This window comes from Falco peregrinus, chromosome 6 (assembly GCF_023634155.1).
Source record: "Falco peregrinus isolate bFalPer1 chromosome 6, bFalPer1.pri, whole genome shotgun sequence".
NCBI classification, from domain to species: Eukaryota; Metazoa; Chordata; class Aves; order Falconiformes; family Falconidae; genus Falco; species Falco peregrinus.
The window spans coordinates 75,502,927-75,523,329 of record NC_073726.1 but is presented as its reverse complement, the minus strand read 5'-3'; the positions used below and the strand labels follow the sequence as shown (position 1 = coordinate 75,523,329).

The following is a 20,403-nucleotide window of genomic DNA, read 5'->3' as shown; positions in this document are numbered from 1 at the left end:
CTCATCAATAATTTATCGGTAGCCAGTAAGTGTTTGCAGTGGCAATGAATGGTGGATTTGGAGATGGGGAATATAAGGAAAGGAGGTGGTTAACACTGAATGGCAAAGCGCCTGATCTACCGCAGATGGGTTATCAGATTTTTTAAATTGCTTTTGCTAACAATACATGTTCAAACTGCTGAAGCTTTCAAATTAAATCTTGTTTTCAATAACTTGAATAAAACAATTTTTGAGATTCTAATTTGTAGATTCTAAAAGGGAGTCTGAAAATCACATTAACTCCAGATAAAAATGTTCAGTTATGGCATAGGATTGTAAAAGATAATGTGATTGCTCATGATACAAAACTGGGAGGAGTGGCTGAATCACCAGAAGGCTGTGCTGCTGTTCAGCAAGACCCGGACAGGCTGGAGAGTCTGGCAGAGAGGAAATTCATGAAGCTCAGTGATGGCAAGTGTAGGGTCCTGCACCTGGGAAGGAACAGCCCCTGACCCCTGTACAGGCTGGGGCTGCCCTGCTGGGAGGCAGCTCTGAGGAGAAGGCCCTGGGAGCTGCGGTGGGCAGCAAGTTCCCCTCGAGCCAGCTGTGTGCCCGTGTGGCCACGAATGCCAATGGGATCCTGGGGTGCATTAGGAGGAGCGTGGCCAGCAGGTCGAGGGAGGAGATCCTCACCCTCCACTCTGCCCTGGTCAGGCCACACCTGGAGTGCTGTGTCCAGTTCTGGGCTCCCCAGTTCAAGAGAGACAGGGAACGACTGGGCAGGGCCCAGCGGAGGGCTACCAGGATGATGAGGGGACTGGAGCAGCTCCCTGCTGAGGAACGGCTGAGAGAGCTGGGCCTGTGTAGCCAGGAGAAGGGAAGGCTGAGAGGGGACCTTACCAGTGCCTACAGATATCTCGAGGGCGAGTGTCCAGAGGATGGGGCCAGGCTCTTCTCAGAGATGCCCAGGTGCGACAGGACAAGGGGCAATGGGCACAAACTGCCACACGGGAGGTTCCCTCTGAATATGAGGAAAAACTCTTTACTTTGAGGGTGACAGAGCGCTGGGACAGGCTGCCCAGAGAGGCTGTGGAGGCTCCTTCTCTGGAGACATTCACAACCTGCCTGGATGTAATTCTGTGCAGCCTGCTGTAGGTGAACCTGCTTTAGCAGGGGTTTGGTCTATCAGCTCTCCAGAGGTCCCTTCCAACCATGACCATTCTGTGATAGAACTATTTTGAACTTTGTGCTGTCCCTCCCATGCATATTTTCAGTCTCATCTCCTTATTAGAAAATGTTACACTCACTTGATCTTCAAGTACTTTGTTTTATTTTAAAATATTTTTTAAATTTAAACACCACACACAGAGTCTGATGATGATTTGGCATACACAGCTGTATTTTATTTTTAGTATCATGACAGATAATTTCTAAAACAGGGATTCTGAATAGTTATTCCTCATCATCTATAATGTTTTTCTTCTAGTAAGCCTGCATAACACAGCAAAAGAATGTTCCCTTTTTTGAGAAAGTACTCTATGTCTTATGAAATATTTTTGTGTAACAACCATGGGTATAGATTAATTTCAACAGGTACATCTGTAAGTATCACAGTTTTAATTCTAAATAGTGAATACAAAGTTCCAAGAAATCTATGCATTTATCTTGCCTGAAAATTATCTGGAATCTTTTTTGCAGTACTGAAATTTTCTTTGGCAGTATATACATGTGCTTGACTATTCTTTAACCATTTTGCAGGTTATCTACATTGCTGGCACTGATTAAGAAAACCCTAGTTTTTCGCTCATTTATGGGTGCATATTAATGAAAAATTACAAAGTGGATGAACTGACAGATCAAGATACTGAAAATACTACAGTGGTCTTTTTGAAAGCTGGATCAAATTGGGTCAAGAGGGACTAAAACACATCATAGTCTTATTCCTGTTAAATGCCTACAAAATGAAAGGAGTCTGTAGCAGAGTGGACCAGAGCCAATGATTCATTCCATCTCACAATATCTTTCAGGGTAACAAAACTCATTCTTTTTCCTCTTTAGAAAAGAAGCCCATGCAGATCTTTTCACAGAAAGTAATTGTGTCTTAATATTCTTTCTAAAAAATAGCCAGACGGATAGGGTTTCCTTTTAAATCTCTCTTTAGTCAAAAGTCTATTTTAGGTATCTTAAGCCTTGCCATCAAAATCCAGGATGCATACAGAAATTAAACTGAACATTTACGTTAAAGAAAACACAAGGGCAAAAATGTTCTCATTCTAAATTTCAGTTTCAGTTGCTAACCCCACCAGACTTGCAGATCTTGAGGTTATCAGGGAAAAGGCTAAAAGCTGGAGATGAGTAACGTCTGATTTGACAACCACTGAAAACAGTGAGAAGAAACCTCGTGAAAGAAGTAGGACCAGGAAGACTGCAGGGAAGAGCAACAGGGATAATGAGTTACTGGATGGCTTTCATTAAAAACAACAACTAAAAGTCTAGGGAGTCTTAGTCTGGAGGAGAGAAGATTCAAGGCCTTTGGCTTGATAGATAGATAAATTGCTGCACTACTGATGGGAAGTTAATTACCACACTGAATAGGTGATACAGGAAGATGCTTTATGATGTATCAGTTTAATCAAGATGGAGATAATGCAACTTCTCATGGTTGTGGTACACTTAAAGTATTCTCTAACCAGTTATGGCAAAGCAAAATGTCATGGTGACCTGTAACTAGCATTCAACTGGATGACCTGTAGGCAGGGTATCTCATTTCTTTCAAGACTCCAATTCTCTCTGCTAGCATTTTTAAAAATGCATTAAAAAATTTTACCTTACCACCTATGAGACTGGGAAGAATTAGTCCTCATTGACAGACAGCAGCAATTTGACATAAAGTGGTTAATCAGTTTGAGGGGGTTAAGCAGGCAGTCTGTAGCAGAAATCGCAAGTAAACCTTTTCTCCTAAGTCCTATGTGTCTTCTCCTGAAAACCTCTACTTGAAGTTGTTACTCATGTTACACATAAACCACTTTTGTGGTCACATTAGGAAGACAGTACATGCTGTACATCACCTGCAACCTGATGGAGGCTAAAATGTCTTTGTTGCTGAACAGGCTTAAGCAAATATGCCACAGCCAACTGGTAGATCCCTGTGCAAAAGCCTGATGCAACAACTTCATAAATCTGAACATTTAGGCACAATTGCACCAGACAGGAACATCTCTCTTAAAACTATACTCATTAATGCCACAATACTTACACTGCAGTTCTCACTGATAGCTGTTTTATCATTTAGGAGTGTATCTTCTGCCAGACATCCAGATCAAGCAATAGAAGATGTGTAACACTTCTGCTAAAATGCCATGAAGATAAGAACTGGGAAAGCGCGTAAAGGAAACAGATACGCAGAAGCCAAGGTGCTTAAGTAACACCCTCACCAAGCTGTCCAAGCTGTGTATGTAGCAGAGGACTGGAAATCTGGGTAGAGGAGGATTTCAAGTGAGATACCAAGAGAATTTCCTGCATTGGGTAGGTTTCTCTTCCCCAGCAACAACCTTCCCTATGACAGCCAAGCATCTCCTGTCAAAGCCAGATGGAGGGAGTCTGAGGCACTGATACTGCTGACATTTTGCCTTTCCACAGAACATTTTCATACAAGGAATCAATAAAAGCTTATCAAGGTTAAAGGACTAGGAAGAAGAGGCATAGGGCTAAAAAAACCCCACCCAAACTGGGAGTCAGTGATATAGCCAAGGTACGATTCCTTTCCAGTGGGAAAAAAATCTAAGAGTATCTGCAAGACATAGCTTTCAAGTAGCAGTTAATAAGCTAAAAGTGAAGTTTAGCTTCAAGGACTCAGAGATTTGACCTAGGTTTCCCACTATCCAAGGCAGCATTGCCAATGTGCACTATACAAGCAAGACCACAACAGACAGACCCTGTGCAGAAGCTTCCACCCATGGACCACTCACTTGGCAGAAGTCCTTGGAGGCAGGGAGTTCTCATTTTGTGAGCCTCCATTGACATTTGTTCCTCATTGCAACAGGAAGAAATCTAGTGAGTGACCTAGATGGAAATGGTATATTCTGAAAATTAAGAAACATTAAATGAGAAGAACAAGGAACTCTCATCTACTTACTGGGTAGGAAAATGCATTTAGCGAAAGGAAATAAAAGTGTTAGAGAGCCAAGGAAAGTTAAAGCATCACCTGAGGATTTATAGTATAAACATAATCACTAGGACTTTGTCCTCATCTGGCTTCAGCAATTCATATCTGCCCACACATGAATAAACTGGAAGTTAAGTGATCTCTCACTCATCTTCAATAAGCAGTTTTCTGAAAAACAACAATCGTGGCTAAAGGAAAGGGAGCTTCAGTCTTCCCCTCTTCCCTTGGCAAAGAACTATATTTGCTATGGATAAGTCTTCCAATGAAGACAGAAAGAGATGCTTGCTGTTTTGTATCTACCAGGCCAGGGAACCCTACTCCTCCTGTCCCTGGAATGGCCAGGTCCATTTAATCCTATATCTTCCATTGTTTTTAAAGGGAAGTGGCATGGGGAAGCTTAAGGGAGAGAGGACCTTTTCTTAATCTCAAAAAGAACTCAGTGTCAAACTCCAGCTATCTTGAAGAGGCTTGTACACAAAAAATCTGCGCTTGGAAAATCTGACTTAAAAATCTGAAGACGTATAAGCTAGGTCAATCAGATCTTCAGACACTAGAATCATCATTTGTTTTAGAAAATGTACTCAAGGCCTCTAATGTGGGTATTAGACTGAGCGCTGGAACATCCATTCCAAGCAAGCAGGATTCAGTTACGCTGATTCAAGTGCAGCATGGGAACCTCTGACAAAATGCTGGTGTCTCCTTGGGATTCCTATATGCACCCAAACTTGTGTTTCTGGGTTGTTCTGGGAGGGCAAAAATGTACAGGTTCAGCCCCAGGTTAATTCTCAGACTAACACTGTAAATAAATTTGTCTCACTGACTAAACTACAAAGAAAAGGAAATGAGTAAGCAGAATAACCAGAAATACCAGATGAGGACAATGGATGTAAATCTTGACATGACAATAGACCATACAGGACAACATAAAGAGGAAGAGGAGATGACTTTGATTGTTTGGAGATACTGTTAGAGAATGGGGAAAAGAGAAGAAAAAGAAGCCCCACAGATACTATTTTCATTTCTTAAAATGGAGATATTTATTTGTTAAGATAATTAAATCCAAATTATAAATAACATAATAGTTACCTTTGAAAAATTCCATCAAAATTAATCAAAACAATGAGCCTGTCCCTTCTGATCATGCTCATTAAGACTCTGCAGCTATGAAAAAAGGCATGGACTACTATAAAATTCAGATTTGTTTCTGTCCACTTGCATGAATATTATAAATAAGACTTTCCTTATAAAAATCACATGAGATGCTTGTGGCATATTTTGTAAAATGCAACTAGAAAAAGACAACAAGATACTGTTAATAAATAATACATTCAATAACAAAGCAATTTTTGCTATTGAGAAACATCTAGACATTTTGGGGTACAGTCACCATGAAACCATCTGAAAAAGAGACATTCTTAAAAGGAGCGCTGCACACTACTTGAAAATGAACAAATTCTACTGACATATTAGAAAATACATTATTGCCCAGCAAAGAAAGACAAACCCTTAGTCCTTGTAACAGTGTTAGCCAACAGCAAACATTTGCTACATTGGAGAGATTTAGATCGAAGCCCTAATCACAAGACTCTAAACAACAACACACTTTGTGATGTTTAACACAGTCCACAAAAGCACCTTCGCCCCTGAGCGTGCCAAAATGATGGTGATTCAAGGAGATGTTTACCCAAGTGCTCACATCATTTTGACACAACATCCAGCCTGTAAAGCTTACATACATCATAAATGATACAATAAATATTACATGCCAGTCACTGGAGGTAAGACAAATCCATGGAATTATGCAACCTCAGAGGCATAATGGTTTGCTTATCTACTTTAAAACCATCTCAAGACATTGAACTACCACATTACCATCACATTTTTCAATAAACTGGGCAAGATAAGAAGGAACGCAAATAAAAGTACTAGAATTACGCGAGGGCAAAATTCACCAGCTAACACTGACATCCCACATCACATTGCTCCTTTGTAAATATTGTGTGAAAGAGCAAAAAAGGCAGTTATGCCCAGTCCCTAAAGAGATAGGAGACACCTTGCATCTATCCTGCCTGGACAATTGTACACCAGCATTACTATAAACTACAGACGGATCCCAAGTCAGCTTGTTTTAACCAAACACTGAGCTCCTTCCAAACATACATTTACGGTATGGTATGTTTTACCACTGATGCAAGCATCACTTGCTTGAGCACTCCACCAAGAGCAAGTCTTGCCCTCTCTCATAGCCAGCCTTGCAGGGTCGGGTCAAAGTAGGAGGTCTGATATGTGCAGATGGTACGACAGGGAAAGTGAGAGAGCAGGGACCTTGCAGCTACAGGTGGAGACAAGCAGAAGCCAATCGTGATCCTTCAAGGAATACTTACTGGGCTACTTGCCCTCAAATCACCTGTTTTGTTCCAAAAGCAAAACACCAGGCAGTTGGTATTACCCCAGTGATGAGCCAGCTGTGGGTTCCCTGGTCCCCTGTGGCTGGGCAGGTATTTCAGGATTGCTGCAACTTGGGGATAAGGGAAAAAGTGTCACTCCTTCCTGACATCACTGATTTCTCATGAATACCTCAGTCAGGTAAATGCAAAATTATTAATTTTGAAAAAACTTTGCTTGGTCCATTTCTGTTCTAGTCAAGCTCAAAACTCCTTCCTTGAGTTGTGTGCATGTCTGTGCCTACAAGAAATGGAAGGGACCTCCTGGCATTTTAGCTTGCACTTCAGCTTCCAGCCATAAGCAAGCAGCACCACACCAAACCACAGTTGCTTATTTCCTGGCACAGGAACAGACTATTGAATTCCATGGGCAGGAAACATGGTATGACACCACCAGTAAGCCCGACTGATCTCCCAGCCAGTGCAGGCCTATAAGCCCATGCCTGGGAAGTCTGATCTGCTGGAAATGCAAATAGATTTCCCCTTACCATGCTGGAAGGAAGCATATTTAACTTCAGGAAGAGAGCAGTTTGTTTATCACCATCTTAATGGTAAAGCTTATGTTACCAGAATCTGAGTCTGGTCGTGAAAAGGGAGATAGACAAGAGGATGTGGGTCACTGCAAAAACTGCCAGAAACACTTTCTTTCCATTTCACGTCTCTTTTCAGTATTTTTACACTACAGAGCTCATACTCTGTACATACATGGACATGATATTCAAATAAAAACACATGCACTCTTTTACATTCATCGTCATCTGCATGCTGTTTCACAGTTCATTGTCAAAACAACGTACCACTCCACAAAAATATCACAGCAACACACCTTTAATTTCCTTCATATCTTTCTTTGTTTGCTTTTCTCTTGAGCTTTCAGAAATAGCCAGATGGAACCAGCACTGACACAGGTTAAAGCAAGGTGTCTGATATGCATAAGAAACAGAAAGGTTTAGAATCCTTAAAGGACTTCCACCAGGAAGGCAGGATTGCTGTGTCCCCTTGAACTGCCAGAGCTGGAGATGAAAATGACTCTACAAGATTTCAGTTGCCAACTTAAGATACTCATAATTGTTCTTAAATACACCTTTAAAAAATATCTAAGTTTCTAAATAAAAATAGGAGACATTTCTGCCATATGCTCAGAGTGAAAAATCAGAATTTACAGCAAACTGTTTGCACATTGAGACTGCTTGATCTTGACCTGTAAGTGGCTAAAGCATGGCATGAAAATGCTTTGTACTGTCTTCCCTTCCACAACAAAAGAAAAAGAGCCTTGTTGCTATTGGACTGCTATAGCTGTTGCACTTGAAGTTTCTTCTGCTTCCACGGGGGCCCAGACACTTGCTGGCTCATCCCTCAGCAGATGTCTCAGCTCTGCTGTGGTGCTGGGAGGCTGCAGCGTGGAGCCACTCGGCCAAGGGGAGCTTCCAGCACCCAGCTCTAGTGATGAGCTAGCTGCTCAGGAGGGGGAAAGGCAGGGCAGAGGATGACATAACCATGGCTCCATGAGTTTCCAGCTAAGAGACTACTTCTCAGATTCAAAACTATCCTTCCCAGCAGGGTCAGCAAGGCTGGCCATGTCAGAGCACCAGGGGCCCCATGCCACCTCCTGGGGAGGGAGGACGCAGCAGATGGCAGTGGCTCCTGCTCAGCCCCCACCAAGCAAGGGCTGGGACCACACTGCGTGCTTCATCCTGGCAGCACCCCTGAGAATCTCCCAAAGCCCCAAGAGGTTCAGGAGCCAGGGGTTGCCCTCCGCCCCCAGCACAGGTACTCAGCGCAAGCCAGTCCAAACCCAGGCAGTGGTTTTTCATGCCTTGCTTTCTCACCCAAACAGTTCTCCCTCAAGAAGAGGACAAACCCCCCTTCATTTAAAATGCAGACTACCAGTAAATTCTCCAGAGGAACAGAAACTTTACTAAATGCAATTTCTGCATGTTGCATGTAGCAATAACTTATGCATTGGAAAAAGACCTGAGAGATATCCACCAAGATGCAAACAAAAGAAAAAATGAAAAATAATGAGGTCAATGGAAAGAATACATGTACCAAAAACAAGAAGACAGTGACAGATACTGATTCAAGTTGTTTCTATTCTTGTCTGAGCTTGTAACTTCCATGAGACATAAAATGAAAATAAAAAATATTTTTATCACCATGGTAGTTACAGGCCATGCGAAATTAATTTATATTTTATTGACTGATTGACTATGAGTGCACTAAGATACTGCAAAGATCCAAAACTTGACTGCATGCTATTTAGGTTAAAACCCAAAGACACAGCCAGGCTGGGTTTTATGAAAGCCAGAAGAATTTTCAGTTCTCAAAACTTTTAATTGTTAAGAGGACGTTAATTTGTCAAGACTTCATTGTTGATCATCATAAGCAGTGTTATGAAACTGTGCACAAAACAGCAAAGAACCATAAGACCAACATTTTTAAGACAGCCAGCACCTGAGACTAGAACTGAACCTTAGATATATAGTGTCATTGAAAAAAAAAAAAAGAGAATAAAGAAAGATTTCTTCCCTGCAAAAACTATCAGAAAAGAAAAATTGCAGTCAAATAGCAGGGGGGGGAAGATCATATCATTACATCAATAAATTCTAACAAAATTATTTGACAATGAGTGGAAATATTAGCAGGCATCAGATCCATCATGGACAGTAAATTACTTGAGGTTATCTAACTCCTAGATACAGTCAGTCAGTGGTGAGGCTTCACACTGTAGAAAAATCCTTTTTTCATTTTCAATTGGCTGACACAATGTACTTGACAGATCACTTCTATGCAACTTGCTGAAACAAGGACATGACTTAGATTATGATTTGATTTCAGACTGACGCCTTACTACAGCAGATGTTTGAAATGCAGTTATCTGCCTTACAAAAACAACCAATGAACAGCACAAACTACTCGTGATCTATACTTATGGAAAAAGATCAGTAGCTTACAGAATAGGAACCTTTAACTAGGTAGAATAATCTGTCTTTGCTTGAAAATACCTTAATCTACAATTTTCATAGGATGAATTCCCTCAGGATTGAGAGCAGACAGCTGGTTAAAAATCTAGGCAATTCTACTAATTTGATGGGAATCAGAACAGTAAAAGACAGCAGAGAATTTGGCTTATAAATTTAAGGGCAGGCAGACAGAAGAAAACCTTCTTTTCCCATTAAAATTCATGGCTTTTCACTTTCCTGCAATCTATGCATTATCTGAAGTCCTTATTGTACTTACTAACAATGAGGCTGGATTTTAACAGCATAAATTCAGTCAGATAAATGTTTGTTCGTTTTCTTGTTTTCACTGTTCAAAACATATAAACCTTTGTATTTTGTAAAATTTCTGGGTTTTTTCACTTTACTTCCCAAGCATGACTTAACCAACTCTCAAAACATCTAAGCTAAATATAAACTCCATTCACCTGACAGAGAAATCACTGCAGGATGAAAGATTTCCAACATTCTGGGGTAAGACATACTGGAAATAAGGTAGCCTTCATTTTAATTCTGAGTTAATACAGTAATTAGTAGTAGGAAGATGTGAAATACTGCAACCAAGCTTGCTTGCACTCAGTATTAATAAACCTGAAGTGGCGTCTCTGTTACGGTTTTCGGTTTAGAGACCAGAGGAAAGTTCACTGGAGTGCAGAAATTATAAACAACACAGCACGTTTCACCCCAGTATGACAAGAACCGAAAGAGTGGAAGAATAGAGACCTAACATCTGCTAATAACTTCAGGTCCCAATTCAGCCAAGCATGCAAACACATGCTGCATCCCTTTATCTTTACAAGACTGTGCCATTCTGCAGATTTATCTCCTTTCTGATCTTTGTCTAGTTCTTTAGACACAACTACTAAATGGTAGCATATGTACAGTAAGAAACCTCAGAAGATCTAAACCTCTGTCCTGAGTTTGGTTTTCTTTCTTTTTTGACTACATTTGGAGGATAATACTTAATTTTTTATCTAAGGACACCACACGGAATAGTCTAAAATTGGAAGCTTTGCAGAACTATGGACTTGAATACAAAGGTAAAAGTGCAGAGTAACTTGAAATACAGGCAAAACCCTCACATATCTCTCACATAGGGCTTGTTCAGTTATTGATGTATTTCAGGAGGTGAAAAAACGGGATCTTTTTTCACATGTAAAATTTGTGCCTTTTTTTTTTTCCCCCACCAAATAATTGCAAAGTAATTCTTCAAGATACCAATCAATGTTTGACTATAAATTTCAGGCTATCAAATATTTTGTTTATATTTATATAATTGTGTGCCTATATATTATTTAGGTAACCTACAGAGACTTCTAAAAAGGGTAAATAAGAGTTCTGATTGATATTTCATTCCATTTTCAATGCAAGGCGAAGAGCATGAACAAAAGAAAAAGCCACTGTTTCTGTCTGTGCGTAGAACAATTCTTTGAAATGCTTATGAGGTAGGAGTTTCAAGAGCACTGAATGCTGACCTAATCCAATATTGGCTCAATGGGGATTTCATTATTGATATAAATAAAAAACACAGTGTTTTTTTTTAAAGTCCTTGCCCTATGCAGCATCAGGCATTCACCTTCCGGTGACCTCCTCATATATACAAGTCTCATATTCAGTATGGCTTTCAGATATGTTTTGGAACAGGCTAAACCATGCAGGGTGACAAAATGATACACTAAAGGACTTATTTCCAGTCGTTTCAATGCTCATTTCAGTTTTCACTACATTCAAAGTCCAGTCCTTTAAAATTAGTCAACATTATGACCTTCAGGATCAAAGTCCATGCTTGAAGAGCCCTCGCAGAACTAAGAATAACACTCAGTATATGGGAGACATCAAGCAGGCAGAGCTGCAGCTAAAATACCTTTTTTATTTTCAGTGCAGCACAGCCTGTATCATCTGCTGAAACTCTACAGCTCAAGAGGCAGCAATCAACTCACGTGTTTGTAGGAGCCCTGCCAGATTACTCCAAAACAGCATTCTCCTGAAAACTGGACATCTTCTGTCAGTTTTGCTTTGCATGCTAGAAGCTACGGGTATCCGAAAAGAAAACTTGTGGTCTTGGAAAAAGAAGTGTTTATTTTCAGTGCACGTAAGGATTATAAAAAAAGTGTTCAAGCATTTTCTACAAAAATTAATACATGCAGAGAAGAAAAAGATGTTGTGATTATAGCACTTCACAGCACACTGAGATCCTGGTCAAAGACAACCAAGCAGGGACTCAAATCTGGGTCTCAGTGCTCAGATTACGCTGTTGTAATCAAAATCTCTTTTTCTCTGTGCATATATTTTCAGTGAAAATGTTTCCTTTACTACCAAGGTAATCACATAATAACAAAGCTTCTTGCAGAATATGTAGATTCCCTAGCTTCTTGGTAATAATTTAGCTTAAAATATATTATGCATCTGTAATTGCCCCCTTCCAATAAACAGAAAATCATGTAACTCATCTTTGCTATGGGCCCCATCTGAGCAAAACAATTCATTGAATATACCATTAGAAATCAACAGAAACTATTCAAAAGGTACTTAAGTGTTTTATTGAACACTAGCTCGTTCATAAACCCAGCCAACAATTACTTGTGGCATTGCTTTCTTACACTCACTTCGGATTCACTCACAATAACTAAATCCACTCTGAAAGAAAAAAAAGAGTTTAACTTGGAAGGAGAAGACAAGTAACACAATAAATTCCAGGTGGTCTGAGCGCTAAAAGTTCACTTGCTTTAGAGAGACCCCGAGAGGGTAAATACTCAGCTCAACAGAAAGCTGACCAACTCAATAGCAGCAAGACGTACATGTGCATTATTTTAAGATGCAGTTTTAATGGGCCCTTCTGAGACTTGCCAGGGATCGAAAGTGTTTCAGGACAAGAAGCAGGCTGGTCTCCAAAGAGATGAGCTGCCATCATTTGCAGTAAGCCCAGCACTTTTGACTGTGAAGCAGGAGAGGGATAACTCCACTATGGGTAATCACCTAGGAGCTGGTCTGCAACCCAGGAGCACATCACTGAGCTGCATCCCCTGCCCCATACATGCCTGAGCACCAGTTAGGGCAGCATCGGTGCGTGCCTGAAAAAACCACAGCCGCATGCTAACGAATAAACTGTACCACTAAGGAAAAAGCTTAAGTTTCTGCTCTGTCCTGCAGAGCTCAGCCTTACAGACTCTGCTGGAGTGTTTTCACAGCCCTGTGGAGACCTCTGAATGCAGCCCAAGTTCAGGAAAACTATGGATCACCATCCAGAGGTGTCTGTCTCTCCTGATTGTAGAGAACCTATGCAACCATTTTCAATTAACAACACTTTCCCCCTGCCCCTTTTTTTTTTTTTTTAACAGCTGAAGAGACAGAGTGAGAGTCATTTTTAAGTATACACATTAAGCTGAAGAGGCTGAATACACTAGGGCTCAACCTACCGTAATAAAACCTGAAGAAAATGAATAATCAGGGAGGAATAAATAGCTGTTTCAGTTCCCATTGCTGCCAAAGAAATACCAGCTAGGGAGGATAGGTTAAGTCTCCTGTTGGGTATTTGTGTTACACTTAGGAAAATGAGTTTGCTAATATTTAACAAAAAGGCCAATAAGCCTTTTACTAATTGTTCTGTTCAAAAACTACCAAAAAGTCAAATATCTGATAGATTCCAAGTGACAAAATCTGGGAATTCAAAGAACCAGAAGTTATTTTACAAGAATTGCTTTGGAAAATGCAGCCTCATTCCATCCTCTCTCTTCCTCAGTGATGGAATTACCAACACCTAACTGAAGTCGTATTTTTGATTTGCAGTTAACTCTTGTTAGTTTTATCAACATTTCAGAAGAAAAGAGGTTCAAAATCACAAAGTATATTAGCTACAATATGGCTGATTTTCTAAATCACACTTCTAACCCAATGAAGACGGTCATCAGGAAGGACAGAGCAGAGAGATCCTTTGGGATGACTTTGTGGGGCACAGATAGAAGATGATCCTAGAGGGATCCCAGACGGAGATATGACGGAACCACATGACATTAGGAGCAGGTCCCATTAGGGAGGTCATAGCACACCAAGACAGTCACAGCCCCCGGAGCACTCCCCAGGCATTGAGCCAGGGAATAGGCATTTCTGGACAAAGTCTGATGAATGTTATTTACTAGGACGTGTCAACTAATGGAAATCCCACCATACCATTTCATGATGGAGACAGTGACTCAGGATAATAGCTAGTTAGTCCATTTTATATATGTGTTTTGGGGGGAGTGGCAGGACAGAAGGGACAGACAGATTCATCATCATTCTTTGTTCCATTGTACTTCCCTTTGTTTAATCAGTTTCTCCTCCACATAAAATTTTGCTTTGCTGCCATCCTGCAGATAACCATCAGTAGGTCACAGGTAGTTCATTTTTCACAGTCACTACCAGATTAAAATGTCCTGCACTTACTTTGAACTGGGAATCTTTACAAAGAATTGCTACACTCCAATTTGTTACACCACTGATTCGATCTTCCTTTTTTTCCAGATCACCCAACTCTTCAAGAACTGCCTGTCCTTCACATAACCTGGACTCCTTCCAACAATTACTAATCTATTGAGCTGAATAAAAGAACCAAAGCAGGCAGCAAATTATGAGATAGCATTTACCTCCTTCATTATCCTCAGTTCTAGCTGAAAGTTTTCACACTTCTGTTCTTGTTAATTACAGGCAAGGGTGAGCCAGACACTAAACCAGTTTCCATGAAGATGTATAGAGGAAGGGTTTTACATAACTACCATAGTTCAGATGTTCAATTTAAAAAAAATCAGATGCTTTGCTTAGTTTCAGGTCCCACAGAGGTGCAAATTCAGCAGTGTATGTTATGACACCATTTTGATGAAGCTAACAAAAATGTGAAAGTTGAAAAACGGTCAGTATTTCTATATTCTACAAAAGTTAAGCTGTAACAGAGGCTTGGACCTTTGACATCTGTGGCTCGTTCTCCCCTAATCTGGAATCTTCATTTCAGCAAAAATATAAAAAAACAACATTCATGAATAAGAGTCCTTACAGCATTACAGCAAGGTCTGTGCCAAAATCATAAATGCTTTTATTCTCATGAGCACATGCACACCTTCCCTATGATTTTTGTTTCCTGGCTTCTGTTTAGCTTGTCTGTTTTAGAAGGAGCTCCAAAAGCTTCATAATCAACAGGAAAGAGAAATTTTACATAGTTTTGGCACAAGTTCAAAAATTGGTCTTGATTTACTCAAAAATATAGTCCCAAAAGGATCACATTTAGAGTGATTTTAGTACTGAATATCTTCCATGCACAGCTCGTGTAAAGGAATTTATTCTCATTACAAATATGGGGCAATACTTCCTGTGCAGACCACTGATTCCAGCACTTCTGTACCTTGTCACCTCTATGATAAAATTAATACCTAGGAACATTAACAAATCATTCAACCAGTCTGAACTAGTTTTATTGAAGATGAATTGCAGTAGCTTTCAACCTGGCAAAGACTTGTGCAGCTTTAGCTACTCTAACAGAGAAATTCAGGGTCTGGCAGTAGAAATAGTGAAGCTAGAGTAGGGAATCTCACTAACAAAATAAGCATCATTAAGATTTCAATTAACTTTAATATAAGAACGGAAGCAATGAGATCTGATTAAGGGCACTGCCATCAATGGACTGGAATTAATCAACAGGTAAATGCTGGATGGATATAACCACGCTGAACAAAGTTTGCCATCGCTGCAAGACACTGATTTCTCACGGTTAACGTTTACAGTTAGCCTCCTGGATTTGCCTGTGCCTTCCTTTTAGCAGGAGTATGGTCCTATCCCGTGGTGTGACCTCTCACCCAAAGGAGGATACAACTTCATTCCCTTGCTTGCAATGCCATATTTCACATCAATGATCCTATACATGGACAGACACCCCTGCTAGATTTAGACAAGGCAAACCTTATGCTGAGCAGCAGCATGGACGGAGCATATTTACTCCATTTCTGTCAGGCAGCTGCCACTCTCACGTTCCCAGCTGCTTTTCTTATTATTGTGTGTGTGTGACTGCTCTTTCCATTAAACACTTGCAGTACTTGCCTCTGTCTCTTTTTACTTGCTGGAAAAAAGGCTGATTGCTGGTCAGTGTCTGCATGGACTGACAAGTCAGCCAGTTGAAAGAGATTTTGCTCTTAAAAGGGGCATTACTTTTAATTTCTCTTCTTTCCTCAGCTGCCAGTTTTCTGGAAGTTATAGAAAATTACTTATCCTTGAAGCCTTTACTTCCCTATCAAATGTGGTTGTCTTTGTAAGATGAAGTTATATTCACTGTACATAAATGTGAATAGACCCAGATTTACCAATTTCTCCAACTTCAAGCACACATCACACACAGCCTGTGTCTCTTCTACCACCATTATTTTTTGGAAGCTATCTCCTTGCAAACATCAGGACTGCAGACATCAGAAGGGACTCACAAAGACCACAGGCTACAAGTTTGGTCTGCCTTAGGCTTACAGAGGTGAGGAACACATCAAATACATCATCTTCAGATACCCAGAACACTGGTTGAACATCAAAAAGCCAGACATTGTGAAACATTGCAAAAAGTTTTCCCACAAAAATACATGGTTTTCTCTTGTTCTTCTAATCCATTTATTTTCCCAAGACATGGAAAAAAGGATTACCAAAGGGCTGGAGAGCTGTCAGAGAGGTTCAGAACTAAATTCCCAAGTATTGGTAAAAATACAAAAAAAAATGACCAGCAAAGAGGCAATTCCCCCCTGCTCTCCTCATTCCCTCCCACCCCCAAGGAATTGCTGAAGTGCCAATTCTAGCACATCATATTTCAGCTACTGTTCTCACAGATAGTATTATCTTTAAAGCACTAAATGTGCAAAGCTTGATGTGTACAATAAAAATGGTACAGGCATCTCTTCTTCTCCAAGAAAGGCAGTTCAGTAGAATTCTGCCATAACAAGCAGTAAAGAAAATATTTTACGTTCAGATCCTTCCTCATTGAGTACCCACATCATAGATAAAACAAATATAATGAAAGGGAACGAATTATCAAGTGACGTTCCATCAGTGTGTTGACTGTACTTTTAACAAAAACATGGACAGAGGTACAATGGGTTATAGAAGCACATTCAGGTTTTTTCAGAACAATCTCTAGAATGTTATTTAATCCAAATCTCCATGTTACAGTTCAGCACTGTCCTGTAATCCTGTGGAACAGTGCCCACTTTATGCTTGGAATATCCATATTTAGGTAGAAGATTTTATTATGAAACATAGGTTTAAAAGCCAAACTTTTTTTGCCAATGTCCTCCACAAATAGTTGAATTATTCATATTTAAAGAAAAGCCATGGATTTTGCTTTTTTTTTCCCCCTTTTTAATTATATCTATATAACTTGCAGCTGGTAGTCCACAAAGAGAGATGTCAACATACGATAGGACACATCCCCTAAAATACTAGCACTTTGGAGCTAAAACAGGTAGCACAGGAAGTTGTTGTGGAAAACTGATGACAGTTTTGTTTTTTCAACACTTTGACTAGAATTTCAGCTACTAATGATGGAAGGATACAAAAGAGAACACTGATATATGTTTTTAAAGTTAATGGCGAAAACATCTTACAGCTGAAATTGCACTGTGCACTGAGCTGGTATTCTCTTCTTGTCCTACAATGCTAAACCAAAGCAAACAAACAAAAAGATTTCTCATTTACATGGTGATAGGACCATCTGCTGCCCAAGTAATAACCCAAAATAAAACAGTCCTTCAGGCGCTGCGCCGGCCGGAGCAGCGTGCGTGCAACGCACACACTGACATAATTCGCCCACTGTGAGGAGAGAGGCTGCCTTACGTAAGGGCCTGCCGCTTTCTTTTTTTCTTTTTTTTTTTTTCTTGCTGGCTAAGCAGCTTTTCAGTGCTCCCAAAGGCTGTTTTATTTTTCAGACTATCTTTAACCAGTGACAATCTTGTGAGAAAAGTACAAGTCTTTAAGGCTAACGTTACAATCCAAGCAGAAGAGCTAGTCACACAAAGAGAAAGGATTTTTTAAGCTTCAACTCATTTAAAACGGCACTTACATTCATTTCTGCAGTTTATCTGCTATAAGCAAATGAAGAACCTCATTCTGCATTCCACTGAACACCTCAAATCCCCTTGACAGTCAATGAACATCTGGAGTCCAAATGAATACAGAATTGATCCCTAAGGCTGGACAGCAAAACAGGTCAGGAACCATCCCTACTACAAAAGCCCTGTGGAAATTTTGCAGCAGGTCAGCTGAAACCAGGCTGCCCTTCCCTACTGGTTTTGTAACACACGTTTTATTTTCAGACCAATTTGCCTTAACCAGCTCTTGCCCACAGTACAGCATTAGCATAGCTATCAGTGCAATGACCTAAACTATCCTGATAGAACCTACAACAGGTAAGTCCATCCATACTCAATAGGAGGGCATTCCTAGGACATTCTTCTAACCAGATTCTTAGCACCCTTCACTCTCCCAAGAGTCTTCAGAAGAGCTGATGGTACTCAGCTCCTGGGGCTTTTAAGCCTTTCCTTTTCCTTCCATTGGGAAAAAAGGAAAAGAAAAAAAAAGGGGGAGTGGGGGTGGGGAAAGAAAAAGGAAAGAAACAAAGAAAGTCAACAACACACACATGCTTGCCTACACACAAATCCCCCCTCAAACAGAGGGGGGGAAAAAAAAAAAAAAAGGAAAAGGAAAGCTCTGCCAAACTGGAATGAAATGGATTTTTGAACAGACAGTCATATTTGGCACTGTCAGCAAAAGCTTGTGGGTGGCCCTGTGTCTCTCTGAGCCTTAATGCCCTTTTTACATCGGTCATTTAAAAACGTTCCCTGGAAAGTTCAGCTGTGCTGCTTCTGATATTATTTTCACAAATCTGCTGAATGGACTTGATGTAGAGATTTGCTTCCCCCAACCCCAGTTCCACAAAGCACTATACATTAAGGACGTATTCCATTTGGCCTTCAAGTAGCATTTTTATGGTCCATGCAGATCCACGATTATTTTCCCTTTAAAAAGAATCAACAGAAAAACAGAACTCTCTGTTGGAGAGCATGGAAATTAAAAACTGTTGGATTTCCCAAACCAACTACTACGATCCTCAGGCAGAAGACTGGATTAAAGGGTCCTCACATGGTTCTAGCTGCATTCTCAGTACACCACTTTTATGAAGAAACCAGAGCTGTAGAAATTCCTCTGGCATGGCGTGGAATCCAGAATCGGGCAACACATTGTCATAGTAATGATGGCTAATAAACTTCCCGTGCAGGTCCACTGAGAACGGCCAGAAGCCATAAATCGTTACTTCTTCACACAGACCAAGGGCGGCACTGACTAGGAAAAGTCCTGTGGAAAGCCGTTTGGCATGGATACCTTTGGTTTTCCAGAATTTGCCAATGTCACGCAGGAAATTGGGGTTGGCAAAAAGGACTGTTTGCTTGGCACTGAAGTCCTCCAAGGTGTAATAGACACGTAGGGAGGGTCCTGTCCCAGTCTTCATGGAGAAGGCTGGCATGTAGATGTAGCTGTGGTTATACACCTTCACACTGTCCACAAATGCTTTTCGAGACCACAGCAAATTCTGAAACCTGCAAAACAATGGAGAAAAACAAGTTGGTGACACATAGGTTTTCCCAGTTACTTCAAAATATAGCTAAAAACTGCTCTTCATACCCATATTCACAGTTAACTGGACACCTTTCCTGAGCTCAGAGAAAGTTCAGACAAACTTCTGACTGTCTGACACTGCCCCTCTTCTGAAAACATAAACCTGAATACTGTTGAAAACTATCTAGTATCCTGCTAGCTCCAAAACCCAAAACATTTCTGATTTAATCTAACAAAAAAACCTTGAACGAACAGTGACAGTACTCCTGAAAATAAAGCCTTTTTAGTGGTGACATTTTTCATTTGTCCAAAAAACAACTCATGTTTTCAGGCACAGAAATCTCTAAAAGAAATTTTAATATCCGTGTTATTCTTGTTTCTTAAAAGCATACTAAAAAAGAATCCAAGTTACATGTTGACCAAGCAAAACCAAAAAATACTTAAATAGAAACTTTGGACTTCTAAAACTTGTAAGAGTTGGTTTTGTTACACCTGTACAGTGATTTAAGTTGCGCTACAATAGCAGTTAATTCTCGTTTTGGAACTGAGAGAAACTCAAAGAACGTACTTTGTCACAAACAATAAAACAAATCAATGAATTGTTTAGGATAAGTGGCACCACAAAAATGTAGCAACAGGCACCAAACAATATTCAGAATTGGTGTTTAAGATGGCACAATTGACACACTGAGTAGGTTTAAAGGCAGCTGGTACTTGTAGCGTGCAAGTTAAAGGAGAGGCTAGTTGGTAACTACGAGGAGGGCAACACATATGTACAGATTATTTCCCTAATATGATAGTTTTCTTACCCCTTGATATGAAAACATTGGGTTACAATTTGGTAAATTGCCAATAGCTATTTGCTGATGTCTATTTTATCCCTGATGTTAAGACTTACGTACTACTCCAAAACCAGTATCCTGTCAAGACTATAACTTTTCCTTGCCATATGCTTCTGGATATGCCAAGATGAATGAGACATCTGGCAGGAAATCCTAGGCCACTCACACACACCATAACCTGCACTGGTGTTTGACCTGTCTTGATGTCTGACACTAAACAAATCACGTTTCAGTAAAATATTTAAGTATCCCGGATAAGCTGATATGGAGGCCAGCCAGAGTCATGGTAAAATACAATACCTAAACCACAAAGTTGTTAAGTAATGGGCGTGCTTGTTGTCCTGGGGTGTTGAGTGCATTGG

General features: G+C 40.3%; 1 protein-coding gene across 2 annotated transcripts in view; it reads right to left on the bottom strand.

Moving 5' to 3' along the window:
• Nucleotides 1-1,356: 1,356 nt before the first annotated feature.
• The window catches only part of ST8SIA1 (ST8 alpha-N-acetyl-neuraminide alpha-2,8-sialyltransferase 1), a 141,635-nt gene continuing 122,588 nt past the window's right edge, over nucleotides 1,357-20,403 (bottom strand). For both annotated transcript variants that reach the window (XM_055807669.1, XM_055807670.1), the window contains exon 5: nucleotides 1,357-19,180. In XM_055807669.1, coding sequence (XP_055663644.1) covers nucleotides 18,694-19,180 — 487 coding nt within the window. In that variant the 3' untranslated portion in view covers nucleotides 1,357-18,693. The remainder of the gene's footprint in view (nucleotides 19,181-20,403) is intronic.